Here is a 13,740-nt window from a genome sequence, read left to right on the forward strand (position 1 = left end):
GAGCCTTCCGGCCGTACTACATGCCATTTAAATACAGGTGCTTTTTTGTTTTTGGTCTTGCTGTGGTTTCTTGGGTGATGTCCTCAATCCCTCCGTGGTGGCGGTGGACGCGGGGCCCCTGGAACGGGCCTACCTCTGGGCCCAACACCCCTCCTCCCCCACCACCCCGCTAATCCTTTGAACTTCTGGGCACCTCACAGCGCTGGGCTAAGCCCTGCTGGGCACTACATAACAGCTTTGATCAGTCTTTGGACATCAGGCTAAATAAATAAATAAATACCAAGTTGGAGAAACAGCTTAAAGCCTTTAAGAAATCTAGGGCAACAGATTTTCCGCAGAGGACAGGCCAGCCGGTTAGTGTAGGGAGTCAAGTTGGAAAGAGGAACTCCTCTGTTAAAAAAGAAAATGCGAACACTGTCAAAGTTGGGGCGTCCAGAGGGTCAAGGGGCTCGGAACCGGCCTGTTTCCTCCCAAGCACCCCGTGGGTGGCACGCTAGGCTCGCGGGTCCCAGCAGGGCCGGGCGGGCGCCGCGGCAGGCAGGCCGGCTCCGGGGGAGGCTCGCTCTGGGAGTTGGGGGCCGACCAGCCGGCCTCTCCCCGGATTTGTGACGTGCGGGGGACAGCAGCGGTGACGGGGCCACCACACAAAGCCGGGTCGTCAGGCGGGGATCCCCCAGGCCAAGAGCCCCGATGGGATGGGGAGGGGGCGGGGAGCCGCGCGGCATTAAGGTGAGCTCCGACTCCGCGTCGGCGGCGGGGAGCGGGCGCCGGGCGGGCCGCGAGCGCCCGTCGCGCGCCTGGCTGCTGTGGCCGCGCTGGCCGCCAGCGTGCCTGGCTCGCCGAGGCCGTGCCACGCCCCCGCGGGGGTGGAGCAGCGGCCAGGGGCGGGTCCGCAGCTGGCGGCGCCCGGGCCCCGGGCGGGGGCTGTGGCAGCAGCTGCAGCAGCGGCGGCGGCAGCAGCGCCAGGAGCTGCTGCAGCAGAGGCGGAGGCTGCTCCTGGACGCGTCCGGGCCGCGCAGCCGGAGCCGCAGCCCGGAGGCGCCGGGCGGTGCGCTGGGTGCTGCTGCTGCCCGCCCGCCGCCGCCTGGGCCGCCGCTGCCACCTGGGCCCCAGCTGCCATCCGCGCCCCCGTCGACCCCGCCCGCGTGTGCGCCCCAGCCTGGACGCCGTCCCCGGCCGGGTCTCCACTTCTCGGCCGCACCTTCCATGACGGCGCCCGCGGGAAGATGGCTGCGAAGGGCGCGCACGGCTCCCACCTGAAGGTGGAGAGCGAGCTGGAGCGCTGCCGCGCCGAGGGCCACTGGGACCGCATGCCAGAGCTGGTCCGGCAGCTGCAGACGCTGAGCATGCCCGGCGGCGGGGGCGGCCGGCGATCCAGCCCGAACCCCGCGTTCACCTCCCTGGACACCGGTGAGTGAGAGAAGGGGTTGGATCACCCGCGGCGAGCGCGCGAAACGCACCGCCTCCTCCAGGAAGCGCGCCCTGACAGTCCTCCGCCGGCGACTGCCGCCTACGCTCCCGCAGTGCTGATCGTAGGAGCAGCCAGGGTACTTACGAAGGTCCTTCTGCCTTCGGAGAAAAATCACATGCAGTTGGGTGCTTGGGGGGAAGAGAGATAAACGGCTTTTGCTCTATGCCCTTTAGGATCATGTGGGTAACTGTCTACTGTGAAATGGTGGTATCTGCACGGATCAGATCAGTGCGTGGGCAGGATCTTGCCCCCCACCTCAACCCTACCCCGGTCGGGGGTAGGTCCCTAAACTCCGTCAGGTGAAGGCCGTGTCTGTCTCTCCCCCGCAACCCCTTTTCTCCCAAGTAAAGTTGGAAATGGAGCTCCGTCCGCAGCAGGCAGGGGTGGGGGTTTGACGTGTGCCAGGGTGGAGTGGTGGAGAAATGGGGAAGAGGCCTGGCAAGCCTCAGTTTCCTCATCTGTGGCGGACTCGGGACCCATCCAGCCCTGGCAGTCGGTGGCATTAGCAGTAGGGCTGGTTTGGCTGGGCTGGGCTCTTGTGCTGGGGCGGGAAAACACCCTGATGTGGCAGCGGGGAACACCCCGCCCCAGTCGCTAACCTCAGATCCTGTTCCTAGTGCCTTCAGCTCAGCCTGGAGAGCCCTGTCTGACCCCCTCTGTGTGCACAGCCACATGGGAGCTTTGGTGGAAGGAGGCAAGGAGTGAATACACACAGATATAGAGTTTTTAAAGACTGCCCAGCCTGTGGAAGGCTCTGTAGGGGAGACAGAATGATAATAATAATAATAGTAATCAACCCCATGAATCAGGGACTTGTGTTTACCCCACTTTATAGATAAGGAAACTGAGGCACAGAGACGTGAAGTAACTTGATCATCTAGCCAGTAAGTTGTGGAACCAGGATTTGAATCCAGGTTTCTGAGTACATCGTTTTAATCATTTGCACTATTACCTCTCAAAGATGTATATCAGAAAATCCCAGCCCTTAAAGAGCTACCAAAATGAATGGAGAGGCAGGGAAGTGATCAGAGGGCAATTGTGTGTTGGCTTGGAGCTCAGAGGAAGGGGAGAAGGCTTCAGGAAGCGGCAGAACTTGTCCTAGCCCCTGACTGGTGTGTTTGCAGAAGGAGAAGGAAGGACAGGACACTAAGGGGGCTACGTGGTTTGAGGCCTTGAGGTAGGTCTAAGCATGATGGCAGTGAGGGGCAGTGGGCAGGGCATGTTCGGGAGAGGCTGGTGAGCCCCCCTCTTCCAGGGCAGAGTAGATAAATTGCAGGTTCCCGGACATCCGCTGTGTGTTGGGAATGGGAATGAGAACTGACCAAGGCAGGAGGCATTGGTTCTTGGGTGAGGTGTGGGACTCCGAGTGAGGTTGGCACCACAGAGAACCATGCCAGGACCAAGACAGGAACTGGGTCTCCTTGTGTCCTTACAGGGCTGTATTTCCTAAGCTGTTCTGTAGAGGTCTCAAGGAGGGTGAGCAGTTAGTGAATTGGTATCTCAGGAACAAAGAGTTTAGGGAGTTAAGAAATTGGTAATAATGGATTCAGTGATGTTAAACAGACTCTTTTTTTTTTTTACCTGCATGTGATGTACAAGCCAAGGTTAGAGTATAAATGCCATGTTTCTCAACCTTACCTTGACCATACACTATGGAACATCACTGGGAAACACTGGTACAGCATAGGTGATAAATGGCATGGTATAGTTATAAAGTGCTTTCTCTATTTTTTAAATTTTTATAAACCTTGTGAGGAGGGCAGGAGTTATTGTCCTCATTTAGACATTGGGACACCAAAGAGAGGTCACATAATATGTGTGTGGTAAAGCCCGTACTCAAGCCTGAGTCCCTGCTACCAAGTCTCCTAGTGTCAGAGTTGGGGGCCTGGAGCCTGGGCTGGCTTCACTGCGGGATCTGACCAGTATAAGGAAGGAGACTGAGAGGCAGTGGGGTCTCTTTTGCCAATTTTGGGGTTTGGTTGTATGAATGATTTTTCTCCCACTATTAAATCTAGAGACACTATCCGAGAACACACGCTCACACATGGACACATGCACACACAGAAACAGAGGGAAAACAATTGACTCCCAAAGCCCATACATGGAGCATTATTTGGATTGGCTGCTATTATGGTTCTCTCTCTGCAGGGTTCCTTGATCACTCAAGGGATGGAGAGCTTGTTCTTTGGGGGGATGTTGGCCCTGACCCCCCTACAGCCCAGAAGAGAGGTTCTTAAAGTCCCACCCAGCTTGTTAGACTCTTACAAGTCAGTAGTCTGAAGCTTCAACAGCTGCATAATTTGGGCGAGGGGAGGAAGGTACTGAGGGAGTTGAACCCCACTTTACTGAGGCCTTGAGGCCCAGCTGTGTCTGAGATTTCCTGGGGAAACTAAAAGTAGCTCTCAGAAGGTAGATTCCACTCCAGGGGGGTAAGGGGAGGACGAGCTGTGGCAGCCTCTTTCCTGTCTCGTCTGGTAGGATGAAGGATCAGGAGATGCCTCAGCAGAACGGGCCCCTTCACCCTCTTCCTGTCTGAGGAGGTTGCTCACCACCCCACCAGGGGCAAGGCAGCTGCTACTGTTTGTACATTTTCTTCAAACTCGCATCCGGTTTAGATCTGGTCAGGATGGAGCAGGGGAACCCCAGAGTATAGCTGGCTGTGCTGGGGTTTTTTCATGTGCAAACAAAGAGCCCATCCAAGTGGTTAAAAAACAAGGAATGAAAACTTTATTCTGAAAAATTTCCAAACATAAAAAACAATAGAAGAATGAGTCCCACGAACCCATCAACAGCTTCAGTGATTATGAACTCAGGAAGTCTCGTTTGAACTATACCCAGCTTTTTTCTCTTTCACACTTCAATTTTTCAGTACTTATTGATAAAATAATAACTCAAAAAATATAACCACCAAACAATTATTATACCTCAAAAATCTAACAATTAGATTTTATGTTTAGATTATTAGAATCTGGATCTAGATAAAGGCCACACATTGCATTTGGTTGTTAGGTGGGGTCTCCCCTGCTCCCCACACCCAACATTTTATGAAAATTTCAAACATACACCAAAGATAAAAAAGAATTTGCAGTGAACCTCTGTATACCCACCACGTGGATTCTACCATTAACCTTTTACTATACTTGCTTTATCACATCTGTCCCTCCATTTTGTGTCTTTCTTAATCTGTCACCCCCATTTTTTTTTTTTAGCTAAATCATTTTTTGTTAATTAGAGATTGTTTTGGACATTTCTTCAGTTTAAGTTAGAAGGGGTATGTTTGAGGCAGATGGCCCCTCACTAGTTTCAGCTTTTTCCTCCTCTCCTGTGGTGGGCAGGAGAGGTCCTCTGCACATCTGGGAGGTGAGCAGCTGCAGAAACCACTGTGCCCGGTTGTCCCAGTGAAGAAGGGCCTGGTCCGAGCCCTACTCAGCTGGCTGGACTCACATTTCCTGATTGCAAATGGGCAGGTTGTGGAGAGAGGAGCACTATCCTTAAATGTGGGGTCTGGGCAGGAGGCAGGTGTCCTGAAGTGGGTCCTATGACCTGGCACTATGGCCTACAGGGGGCAGGAGCTGAGAGGGCTGTAAGGACAGTCGTTGGGGGGAGGCCTTCCAAACACGGTGGGATTGGGAGACTGGGTGGCCACTCAGTGGAGGCTTCCTTTGGGGATCTGCTGAGGCGAGGGGGCTGGGCTGGGCTGGGTTGCAGAATCAGCACCTAGGCTCCCAGAGTCAGGAAGGTCTTCCTAATGCCCCAGGGAGAGGGAATCTGTAGCACTTTACTTGAACTGGGATAGGGCGTAGGTTTCCAACAGTAGGATGATAAAAAGCATTTTGTTTTGCATTGGGGGAAGCCTTTATCCACCTGGATGGATTTTCAACTGAAAAATTGAGCTCTTTCAATCCCAAAATATCCTTTAGTTCCATAGACTGATGGTCAGTTGAGAAATGGTGGGATGGAAAGAAGAGGGGGAAGAAGGAGAAGGAGAGTTGAGCAAAAGAGGAAAAGAAAGTGATACTGAGTGTCTTTGAAACAAACAGCAAGTAGACTGAGTAGGGTGTGGACCCGGAGGACAAAAAGCCTCCTGAGAAGGACCTGAACTGTTAATAAGTGAAACAGTCTGAAACTCACAGGTATGTGAAAATGAGGACAGTTCTTATTCCTGCCCTTGGATTTACTATTAGCTTTTAACCTACTCTTCACAGCTCTTAGACTGATGTTTATTTTTAAATTACCAGAAGCTCTGTTCTGCATGGGTTGTAGAAAAGACAGATTAGTTTTTGACTGCGCCCCCTATCAATATTGCACATCTTTATTATCATCTATAAATGGGGATAATATATACCTTTTAGGGCTGTGCAGACTAAATGATACTATATATTAAAGTACCTGGCACTTAGTAAGTCCTCAACAAATATTAGTGCCCCTTTTGCAGTCATAGTCACTCTTATTGGTTTAGAGATATGGGGTGAAGGATCGGTTTTGTTTTGTTTTGTTTAAATTCCCAATCTGTTGTGCTCTGATGCTTTCGTAAAATACAGTAAAAATGAATTACTAGAAAAATGAAAGAAAAACATACAAAGTACTACCACCCAATTTTTTTTATTCTTAGATTCAACAGATTCAAAATTACTCTGTCAAATTTCTAAATGTGTACTTAAGTTTTCTGCAGTCATCTCCTCGGGCTTGGCTCACAGCATTCAGAGACCCGCGGCCACACTTCGAGCAGAGGGGTTCAGAGAACACCCCCACTGTTTCGAGCGAAGGGGCGCGCTCTAGAGCAGAAGCTCGTGTCTCCCGGCAAGAAAAGCACTGGGCCAAGGGGCTGCGGCTCTGGGCGGGGCAGGCGCTTGGCGGAGGCGGGCAGGATGGCCCGATGGCTCGGTGGCCCAATGGTGTGCTGTGGCTCCGCGGCGGACCCACCCGGCGCGGTGCGGAGGCACCGGGGCAAAGGGGCGGGGCCCAGCCTGGAGGGCGGGGCCTGGGGAGGGGCTAATGCCCTGGAGGGGCTCGTTTCCCTCCCTCGGAGCAGGCTCCTGAGCCGACCCCTGGCAGGCTAGGGGGAGGGGCACCCAGACTGCTAGGCAGCTCACCCCACCTCCTAGCTGAGATTTGGAAATGAAGAAGATTGCCTTTCATCCCTGGGTCGACTTAAATTTTATTTTTGACTAGGTAATCTATTCACATGTTTCAGCCTTCCAAAGGCACCAAAAAAGTGCAGTGAAAAGCCTCGCTCCAGTTCCACCCGGCTCCCGATCGGCCAGTGAGCTTATCAGCCGTGTGCGTATCCTGCCACATATTCGTGTGCATAAATACACAGCCGCATATTACACGCACTGCTGTGCACTCCTGCGCTATTATCAAATTATCTTGGGAGTTCATTCCGTAACAGCACATAGAGTGCCCTCATTCCCTTTTATAGCTGCATAGTGTCCCTTTTTATGGATGTACCGTGTTTTATTTAATCAGCCTGCTGACGGACATGAAGGCTGTCTCCACGTTTTTGCTGGTGTGAATAATGCTACTGGAATTGTGTTGTATGTAGGTCATTTTACACATGTGCAAGGACATCTGTAGGAGTGGAATTGCTGCGTTAATGGGGAGGTACAAATATAATTTTGCTATATATTGCCAAATTACCCTAGAGGTTTTACCAAGTTATATTCTGCCAGCAATAGATGATAGTTTGAACCAGGTACTTTTTGGCTATTTCCTCAAAGTGTTCCTTTTAAAAATCATGGGGGTTGGTAGCAAAGAATCCAGTAATGCATGTTGTCAGAGCAAAAACCTCCTGCAATTGTGTTCCCAGGATTCTAGGCTGTAGGGCTGCTTTCTGCAGGGAATCTGCTTCACAGAGAGAGGTTCTTTTTCAGAGGCATGCGATTTTGGACCAGTGGCTTTGAGATGTGAGCAAATTGCTGTGATCCCGAGAGTGAGGAGGGAGTGGCAACCTTGGGTAGATCTGAGAGTGCTGTCCTGGCAGCAGAAGGAACACTGAAAAGATGGCTTCAAGTAGACATTCCGAGAGACATTTTTGGATTGGCACTTAACTCCCTGAGCCTGATGGCTTCCTCGTGGGGTGGTTGAGAGGATCTGATTCACTCAACAGGTATTTATTGGACGCCTACACTAAACAGTGGGCCTGCTCCTTGCTATGGTTGCTGGGAGGGGCAATGAGCATAACCACTGGAGGCCCATGGCGAAACCACACTTGACCTCAAACCCTGCACATCGAACACCTGGTTCCCATGCTCAAGTCGCCTCTGCTATAGGTAGCAGGAATATGGTGGTCACAAGGCTGGAGTTTCAATGTGATAGGAGGAGACAGAAAATTCAACCAAGCAGTATAAATCTCCTGCCAGGTGGCGAGGTATGCAAATGAGCTCATATCTAAGAGAACTGCAGAAAGTGCAAGTACTAAACATGTTCAAGGACATGCCTTGATACACAGGTAGATCTGCTTCCCACCTTAACTCTTTACCTTGGCTGCTAGGTTATCCTTGAGTCATGTTAAAATACCTTAAAAATGGAGAAAACCAATTACGGTTACACAGAAATTAGGAGCATGGGAAAATGTATTATTAAGCTACCTCATCTATTTTTTCCTCTTCAGTTGTTTGGGAAGAATTACTTCTTGGTTTTAAAACTTATTACCCACAGCGGGGCATACGTGTAACTTTGCCCCTCATTTTCAATTCTGAAATTCTGGGAATTTGTACCTATGTCCTGGGAACTCTGCCTCCCCAACCGTTAAACTACAGCAGAAAATGAACCCAAAGGGACAATTCGTACCGTGACCATAGTAGAATGCCTCTATGTTTTTCTCCTGGAAGGCTGTTTAAATTTATGGAAAATGTGCCTGTATTTTCTCAGACCTGAGCCATTCCTGTGCTGAGTAGGGGCAATTGGGTGGGTCCAGGGCTATGTCAACTCTCCATATCCACCTTATTCAGGGCATCGCTGCCCCTGCTACCCACTCTGATCCCTGCCTTGTCTTTCAGATGACTTTGGGAAATTGCTGCTGGCCGAGGCGCTCTTAGAGCAGTGTTTGAAGGAGAACCATGCCAAAATAAAAGACTCCATCCCTTTGCTGGAGAAGAATGAGCCCAAGATGAATGAAGCCAAAAATTATCTCAGCAGTGTCCTTAACCACGGGAGACTGTTGGTAAGTTGTCAGCCCCCGAGCCTGGGACTTCCTCTTGACTCTTCTCTCTTGCCTCCCATCTGCTGTCCAGCCCTCCCTGGGTCATCTGGTCACCTGAGCAACAAGTCTTTCTTACAAGTTGCCCTTGTCCGTATAGCAGCCACTAGCTACATGTGGCACTTGAAATGTGGCTGGTCCAAATTGAGATGTGCTGTAAGAATAAAGCATACCTGGGATTTTGAAGACTTAGTACAAACAAAAAGTGTAAATGAGCATTAACTTTTTATATTGATTACATGTTCAAATGATAATATTTGGGATATGTTGGGTTAAAGAAAACGAGCACCTACTGTGTGTACGGCACTGAGGGGAGGCAGAGACGGGAGTATAGTCACAACTTTCTCTAGGCCTTTGCTGCTCAAAGTGTGGTCCACTCTCCAGCAGTGTGGGCATGGCTGGGGAGCTGTTTAGAAATGTGAAATCAGAATTGGAATCTGATTTTATCAAGATCTCCCAGTGATTCATACGTGTGCTAATATTTGAGGTTATTGTAGATTACAGTGAAGCCTGAGCTATAATAGGGGCATGGGTATGTCACTAGAGAGTCAAAGAGGAAGTGATTTTTCACAAGATGCTCCAAAGTAATATATTCACTTCCTTAAACATTTTATTTTGGTGTCCTATGTGCAAGGCGTTGTGTTATGCACCCTGAGGGCAATCGAAATGAATCTGGCATGGACCCTGCCCTCCAGGAGGCTGCAGGTCTCCTGGAAAAAGTCCTATCAGCAAGAAAACAGCCTTTGTCCAGGAGTGGTGTACAAGAGGAGGCAAGTCCAGGTCACTCCTCGGCATGAGGTAGAGAGAAGATTCTGGCTGATGGCAGTACTAGAATCGGACCCTGCTGGGGGCTGAAGCTGGAAGGGGAGGGGCGCAGAGATAGGGAGGGGTGTTTCAAGCTGGGGAAGCAGTGTGTAATCTAAGGATTCCTCTTGTTAAGAATCTCATTAAAGTCAGTCAGTTTAGCAGGAGAGAAAGGGAATGGCAGGCAATTTGGTTGTAAAGGTGCTTTGGGGCCAGGGAGTGGGGACTGGAACACAGGGCCAGGAGGTGTAGGGCTTATTCTGCAGGGAGTAGGGGAGAGGGGAGCGTGTACTGGAAGTTTAAGGTTACTGCTTTTAGGCTCTGTGACAGGCATGTTTGCAGCACTAAGAGGTTTGTGTTGGGTTGAAATAGCTGCTTGACCCTGAGCATGTCCCTTGACCTGGTGGGCCCTCTGTTCCCCATCTGCTGATTGAAAGAGTTGGACCCGATTGGTGGGTTCCAAGCTTTTACCACCAAGACCTATTTTCATTTCTTAAATGTTAAATTAATAATTAAACATTAAATATTTAAAAGTGTGTTTGAAATAAATGTGATTCTGGCTTATGATAAAAAATTCAATCAAACCAGTAATTTGAATGATAAATAAAAGCCTTGTTCATCACCCTCAGCTCCACGCCCACCTCCATCCTCAGATTTGAGCACTGAGCACTGGTCACAGTCTGATGCGCGTCCCATCCGCCTTTCTTTGTGCATTACAAACATACATCCACACGTACGGCTTCTTGTTCACAGAGTCGTAGGATATACATTTGGCAGGTTGCTCTTTTTCACTGAGCACCTTCACTGGGCGCTTTCTCCATGCCAGTACCTCATTCTTTATATTGGCCATATTGATTTGTTGTGACTACCACATCACAGTTATGAAATACAAAATTTACAATGCTTCATTAAACAAAGGCACACATCGGTGCCAATAACATGGAGAAACTCAGTGTTATCCAGGCCAAAGCCAAAACCCTGATGTTGATCAGGCAAAATAAAATATTGAAAGTCATTTGTGGGATTCTCTATCTTACCCCCAAAGGTCAGGGAGTAGCCAGGATGGTCTCTCTTGGCAGCAGGTGCCCCCACAGCTGGATCCCTGCACGTCCTGAGCACCTCTGATGGGTGAGGAGAGCTGGGAGAGGTGGGTCCTGAGGCCCCTTCTGTGGCAGCTCTAAACTCTCTACTCTCCGGGATCTCTAAGATCCTGTCCAGCTCGGTTCCGTGGAGGGTGGTGAAAACAAGCCACTTGTCGTAACCTCTGTTACCCGCTGAGCTCCAGGCATTGCACCATCCCGCGGAGGCCTCACAGTCACCTTCTGCAAGGGTATTTCAGAGACCGGGAGAGGTGATCACTTAGCCAAGGACCACACTAGCAGGTGCGGGACTTGAACCCAGGCCTTTTGTTTCCATAGCCCAAGCTCTAATGCTCTCTGCCACTTGTTGGTGCCACCTCCCAAAGTACTGGAGTGGAAATAACATAATAAGTGAGAAACTTGGATTAATGTCAAGGAAGATGATGGCACTCCTGCTTTTATAGTTCCCCTTTTACACCTGTGAAGTATTTCCTCATCTCTTCTTTCCTCATACCTGGGTATCTCCAGGAGGCCATTCTTCCCTTTGTATTGACAGGGACAGTGAGGCAGAAAAAGAATAGGTGACACCTGATCGGCACAGCAGAGGACCTGTTCCCCTGACTGAGCGACTTTCTGCACAGCCTCCTCCCTCTGGGCCAGGGGTTCGGTTCCCTGGCCGTTGGATTGACAGACCATTTCAAATTCAAATGCATGGGTCCCATGGAGGGTAACCAACTTTTAATGCTGCCAAGTAAGGACATTAAAAAAGCAAAAACCAACACTGAAACTATACCATCTTCTATTATTCTGGCTCCATAAAAGAAAAAACATCTTGATACCAAAAGACAAGATGGATGTGCTTTCAGGACTGAGAGCAGCTTTTGAAATAGTATGAATTTAGCTTTGTGTAGCATTCACTGCATTGTCTTGAATTTTTCCCCAGCCTGGTGGAAACTCAGTTGTAAACTGTCATTGGTCCGCCAGGAACCGCCGCTGGCGACACCCATCAGCTTGCTTGAAACGTGTCCTTCTCCCCATGTACAGTAGAAGAGGATAATAATAATAATTACTCACACCCTGTGTTTATCTAACTCCTTTCTCAAGAAAAGTTCAAAGCTCTTTTCTGGACTTTGCCCTATTAATGCTGTCAGCTTCGCTGTGACGGGAGGCAAGGACTAGGCTTTATTATCTGTCCCTCGCCCATGAGGAAATTGCAGCCAGAGCAGGGAGGAAATGAGCCCGTGGCTTGAGACCAATGCAGGGAATGGCAGAGTCATTCATTGCCCTGCTTGGAGGGATTGTGGGTTGCATACTCTGGGGATGTGTAATCTGTGGCACTGGTCCAGGGAGTGGGTGGCATATCTGGGGAGACTAGCAAATGCTCTTAAAAAATCCAGTTTATCAGTCATCAGAGAGAGCAGGTCAGGTATGCAGGGGCTGAATGGGCCCACTTGGTAGAGGCGGTGTAGGAGTTCAGCAGGAGAGAGCTCCCTGGTGGTCAGGGAGGCTTCCAGGAGGAGGTGGGCCTGAGCAAGGTCCCAAAGCATGGACAAGATCTGGATAGGACAAGGGGAATGGTACCTGAGTATGCAAAGGAGGAATGTGTATTTACAAAAACCAAAAAGACCAGTGGGAGAGGAAGATTTGGCTTCCCCAGAGCCTGGCTTTACCCTATTCCGTTTCTCTTAGTTAGGGTCACAGGTACCCCAGACTCTGGCTGCCCTGCAGGAAGACAGGGGCAGCACCTTCCTGCCAGTGACAGAGGCCAGGGGTAGGGGCCAGAGCTACGTCTCCCTGGAGCTTTGTGGACAGATTGGTGCCTGTGTGGCAGGGGCAGTGCCCAGGGCCTGGCCCGAAGGGGTTGTGGGCCAGCCGAGCACAGGAACAGAGGCAGGGGGCTGAGCAAATGGCCTCAGGAGGTAGGAGATCTTGAGTGGGACTGGGATCATGTCCAAGGCTGGTGTGGCCCAGCCCAGGGCCGGCTCAGCCTCCCCCAGCCAGCAGCACCGGGCGCTCTGGCTGGGAACAGAGCCCAAGCTAGGGCGGGGTGGCCAGGCCAGCCCAGACCTCCTCAGGCCCTAACAGAGGCCCCAGGAGTCCCTTTGTGGGGTGGAGATTGGGCTGTAAGCAGCACTTGAGAAAGAAGAGGAAAGAAAACAGGTTTGAATTCAGGCACTTTTGACCTCCTTGATTCTGCACTTTGACCTGCTTCTGGTAGGCAGAGGAGGGTGACCCAGCAGGCGTTTTCTGCCCCTTTTCTGTCCCATGCGGCCAATGTGGCTGTTACTCCCCACAAAGGTCCTGCTGCGGGGGCTGGAGGCATAAGCTTCAGGGCCCTCACAGGCTCTCCCTGAGGCCTCCACTTAATTATGTATTTGCATAAATATGTATAGAAGAGGACCCCCAAAATTGTAAGTTTCCGGCTCTACAAAACTTGGCTCAGTCCCTGACTCCCCACTTGTGTTCAGAACAAGTGCCCAGCCAGGGCCGCAGCCTTTGGGGCTTCAGGAGAGAGAAGACGGGACGCCCAGCCTGCGAGCTCTCTGGGATCTAGGTGGGGGCACAGAACACTCACCCATGAAACAATTAGCAACTCATATAAGAATTTCACTGAGAGCCACAAGGTAGCCTACGGACCTCGGGTGTGGGGAGATGGGAGCCGTCGGCACATGCTTGAGCGACAAGGAAGCCTTCCTGGAGGAGGAGGGGAGTCCTGAGCAGGGTCTGAGGCAACTGATGGCTCATGGCTCAGTGGGTACCTGGTGGGGGACAGGCCAGAAGCTTTGGGCCAGGAGCCTGCTAACGTGGTCCTTGTGCTTTCAGCCGCAGTACATGTGCGAGGCCATGCTGATCCTGGGCAAGCTGCATTACGTGGAGGGCTCGTACCGAGACGCCATCAGCATGTACGCGCGGGCCGGGATTGATGACATGTCCTTGGAGAACAAGCCCCTGTATCAGATGCGGCTGCTGTCGGAGGCTTTTGTCATCAAAGGTAGCTGTGGGCGCCGTTCTGGGCTCCCATCACCATGCACAACTTGTTACCTTCTGGCCTCCAGGTGCCTGGAACAGGCAGTGGCTGTTGGCCAGTGGAGGCTGTGTCGGGGGTGGGCCTGCAGGGCCAGCGTCCAGATACTTCACCCCTGCTAGCGCCCAGGCACTGGTGTCCAGGGTGGGTGCTGGTGGCA

General features: G+C 51.2%; 1 protein-coding gene across 2 annotated transcripts in view; it reads left to right on the forward strand.

The window, feature by feature from the left end:
• The first annotated feature begins 882 nt into the window (after window positions 1-882).
• TTC7A (tetratricopeptide repeat domain 7A) overlaps window positions 883-13,740 on the forward strand; it is a 116,692-nt gene continuing 103,834 nt past the window's right edge. Inside the window, exons 1-3 of one of the 2 annotated variants that reach the window (XM_045549543.1) lie at window positions 883-1,410; window positions 8,473-8,636; window positions 13,379-13,547. In XM_045549543.1, coding sequence (XP_045405499.1) covers window positions 1,227-1,410; window positions 8,473-8,636; window positions 13,379-13,547 — 517 coding nt within the window. In that variant the 5' untranslated portion in view covers window positions 883-1,226. The remainder of the gene's footprint in view (window positions 1,411-8,472; window positions 8,637-13,378; window positions 13,548-13,740) is intronic. The other variant, XM_045549544.1, reaches the window with a different exon arrangement.

Source organism: Lemur catta, chromosome 4 (assembly GCF_020740605.2).
Source record: "Lemur catta isolate mLemCat1 chromosome 4, mLemCat1.pri, whole genome shotgun sequence".
Classification (NCBI taxonomy): Eukaryota; Metazoa; Chordata; class Mammalia; order Primates; family Lemuridae; genus Lemur; species Lemur catta.